This window comes from Myotis davidii, unplaced genomic scaffold, assembly GCF_000327345.1.
Source record: "Myotis davidii unplaced genomic scaffold, ASM32734v1 scaffold168, whole genome shotgun sequence".
In the NCBI taxonomy this organism is placed as follows: domain Eukaryota; kingdom Metazoa; phylum Chordata; class Mammalia; order Chiroptera; family Vespertilionidae; genus Myotis; species Myotis davidii.
Window position 1 is genome coordinate 9,452,442 of NW_006383016.1, and position 3,623 is coordinate 9,456,064.

A 3,623-nucleotide genomic window follows, 5' to 3' on the forward strand; every position below is an offset into this window, starting at 1 on the left:
TTCCTGAGACGCGCTCCTGCAGCTCCTTCTGCAGCTCCTTCCTGGTGCCTAGCGACTGCTGCACTCGCAGGAAGTCCGAGAGCTCCTTCAGCCCCGCGTCGGTGAAGTACTTAGCAAAGTGATCTACACTCTGTCTGTTAACGGGAAAGAGCTCCTGAGAGAGAAGAGAGGCTGTTATGCAACAAGCTACTCACATTTCAGCAAACAGAGGACAATATTCTAATATGAAAACAGTGCTCAGAATATCTCATATTTTGGAGAAAAGAACAAAGACTGATTTTAAAAAGAATAAATCTTGGGTATATTTCTTCAGTATTTACTAAGCACTTTCTAAAATTAGGCAGTTTTTCAAAGAAAGAGAAAAAAAGCTAAGTCACTTAGATAAATAAACTAGCTTCACTCATTTTGACCGTTATTTTTCTTTTACTTTGTAATCAAAGTATAGCATGTGTAAATAAAGAACTAAACTTGCTAAATAAAATGCACATCAGACACGCTGACTTGGCCCACAGCAGAGATTGTCCCTTATGAAGACCCTGTACCTTCAGGGTCTTGAATATTTGGATTGTTTTAAAGTGACAAGAAAAAGATTGAAATCATTAGGTAGCCAGCCACAAGGTGTCCTTAACTATGTATGAATAGGCAGGTCAGTTTTAATAATGCTGAGATGATTTGAGCTAACATTAGAAAAATGACATTGACTATTGTCATCTCAAGGACCTCTATTCACATTCTGAGAAAATGCTATTATTCTAAAACCAGAGGCCCAATGCACGAAATTCGTGCAAAAGCCATGGCCCCTGCCTGCCGCCTCTACGTCCAGGAGCCTCTGCCACCTCTGCCTCTGCCCCCGCCCACTGCGATTTTATCTGGAAGGAAGGGTGTCCGGAAGGATGTCCACTCTAATTAGCATATTACACTTTTATTATTATAGATACGAGCTTGGGGACTAGAGAATTTTATTAAATCTGTTAATGACGGTGGCTCTCACATTCATGGCAAGATCTAAACTAAACCCACTCTAGCGACTTTTCAGTTCATTACATAACTTGTTGGAAAATTTAAAAAGAGCAATGATACCATTGCCACTCTTATTTTTACCTCCTTTCCATTTTACCGTATACAGCTTGGCAGTCTCAGTAACACTTAGTCATGTTCTAATCCTGTGTGACTTTAACACCCAAATAAGAAATTCAGGCAATTTTCAAAGTTCTCACATTTTTCAGACTGCTACCGTCTAAAAATTAGATCTAAACCTTTATGTTGGTTTGATTTGCATATATATGGTCAATGGCTATATGGCTCCAATAAACATCTCAGTAGAAAGATCTGGACCTTCCCCATGTATAGGGACATGAGCAGATGGCTTCTAAGTTATGGCTCAAGTTTCAATATTTTAATATCATCATTCCATAATTTCCCTTGTTGAGTCATGAGTTTCAAAATGTCAGGACAGAGTTGGTGGGAACAGTTACCAAGCACGCATTCATGTTAAAGCAAACATTTCATACCAGACTGAAATTTTGTCACTGACATCTATGCTAACATTCGAAAAGTCTTTCAAATTTGGGGACAGGGGACTAATTTGTTTTGAATTTCTGTTATGAATCAAGATGGGGCAGGTCTGTTGTTCATAATTGTGTAAAGTTGAAATTTTTATAGATGACAAATTGAGCCAACAAGGTTAAGCAGTTTGACTCAGATTATGCAGCCAGAAATATTTAAATATATATATATATATATGTAAAAGTGATTTTTTACAGAGAGGGAGAGGGATAGAGTTAGAAACATCGATGAGAGAGAAACATTGATCAGCTGCCTCCTGCACACCCCCTACTGGGGATGTGCCTACAACCAAGGTACATGCCCTTGACCGGAATTGAACCTGGGACCCTTGAGTCCACAGGCTGATGCTCTTATCCACTGAGCCAAACCGGCTAGGGCAGAGCCAGAAATATTTAAGGACAGAGCTGTGTGACCTTAAGATCAATCCTTATTCCATTATTCTGTGCATTTAGAAAGAATCCTTATTGCATTTAGAAAGAATGTGACTAAGAAATCTGATCTAAAATTATGTTCAGAACAATATGTCATCAAACAGATTACTCATGGTTTATATATGAACTATATCCAAAGTCCTCATGAATGTTACATAATGTATTGAAACTTATCATTCAGATTAAACTGAGGCAAAATCTGTCTAAACACTATCATGACATTTACTGTAGCCTGATCTACTGTAGCCTTGCTCTTGAGTCTATTCCCAGTGCAACAGTCAGAATCATCCTGTTAGTACCCTAAATCAGTGGTCGCCAACCTTTTGGACCTCACAGACCACCAGTGGTCCGCGGACCACCAGTTGGCGACCACTACTCCAAAGGTTTCCTTAAACCAGCGGTCGCCAACCTTTTAGATCTCATGTACCACCAGTGGTCCATGGACCATCGGTTGGTGACCGCTGCCCTAAATCACATCATGCACAAATCTGCAGAGAATTCTTCAAAGGATTCCTATCTTTTCAGAATAAAAGCCAAAGTCCCTCGATGACATGGGCTCTGATACTCCTCTGAGCTGATCTCCTATGTTCTAGCTCTTATCAAATGCTCTTGCAGTCTTCAGCATGCCATGCCTCAAAGACTTCTAAATACAGAGATTTACCCCAAGTCTCTCAAGTAGGCTCCACGAGGACAAGGAACTTTAACTTTCTATCCTGTTCTCTGCTGGCTGCATAGCTTCTAGGACTGTGTTGGCCCAGAGCAGGCACTCATGCTAAATGAAATCTATTGTCAGTGTTGGAAATAAACGAGAAACTTAAATGTTCTTTTCATATCTTAAAGACTTTAAAGACACAAGTAGGGCTATTTTAAGGCAAATTTCAAGAGACAAGAGTATGAAGTCATTGGAAATGCAATGAGACAGTTTTAGAATTATTCCATGAATTGGCACCTTTGCATGATAGCAAGAGAAAACCAGCTGAGAGACTAGGTAAGGAGAGGATGGCTGGGTGTCTTTTAATTTTAGACTTTGTCCTAAAATTGTAAAAGCAATTTCACTTGTAGAAATCTCTGCCATTTGGACAGCTGTTGCTTCTAGAAGAAAGAAATAATAGGCAGCAGATAGAAATTAGGAGGACAAAATATTGTTCTTGACTTTTTTGGGGGGAAAGATATAAAAATAGAGAAATTAGACTAGACATCCTTCCAGACAACCTTCCAGATGAAGCCGGGGCTGAGAGAGCTGAGGCAAGCCGGTGGGCTGCGGTGGGTGGGCAGGGCCTCCCTCTGCGAGGGAAGCCAGGGTCCCCGGGTGCCGGAGGGAAGCCGGTGCCGGCAGCTGGGGGAAGGCCTACTCTTGCACAAATTTCATGCATTGGGCCTCTAGTGAAAGTATAATCAAGCAATTGTGATAATAGGAGTTTTGAATGAACTACAATTAACTTGTTTGCTTGCTTAAGTAGCTTAGTATTTCCAATGGATCTTGGTATAAATAAGGACTGTTGTTTAAATTTTTATTTTGTCAACACAACGACATGCATTTCAGATAAGCGTTATTCAACTCTAACCCAACATATCAAACATCCAATTAGGTGGGCTCGATGGGACTGTACTATAGGAAAAATTCAC

At 40.3% G+C, this 3,623-nt stretch overlaps 1 protein-coding gene across 1 annotated transcript in view; it reads right to left on the reverse strand.

Annotated features, from left to right (window-relative positions):
• Positions 1 to 3,623, reverse strand: part of BZW2 (basic leucine zipper and W2 domains 2) — a 39,190-nt gene that overhangs the window by 9,714 nt on the left and 25,853 nt on the right. Inside the window, exon 7 of the mRNA XM_006779046.2 lies at positions 11 to 154. Within this exon, the coding sequence (XP_006779109.1) occupies positions 11 to 154 (144 nt within the window). The remainder of the gene's footprint in view (positions 1 to 10; positions 155 to 3,623) is intronic.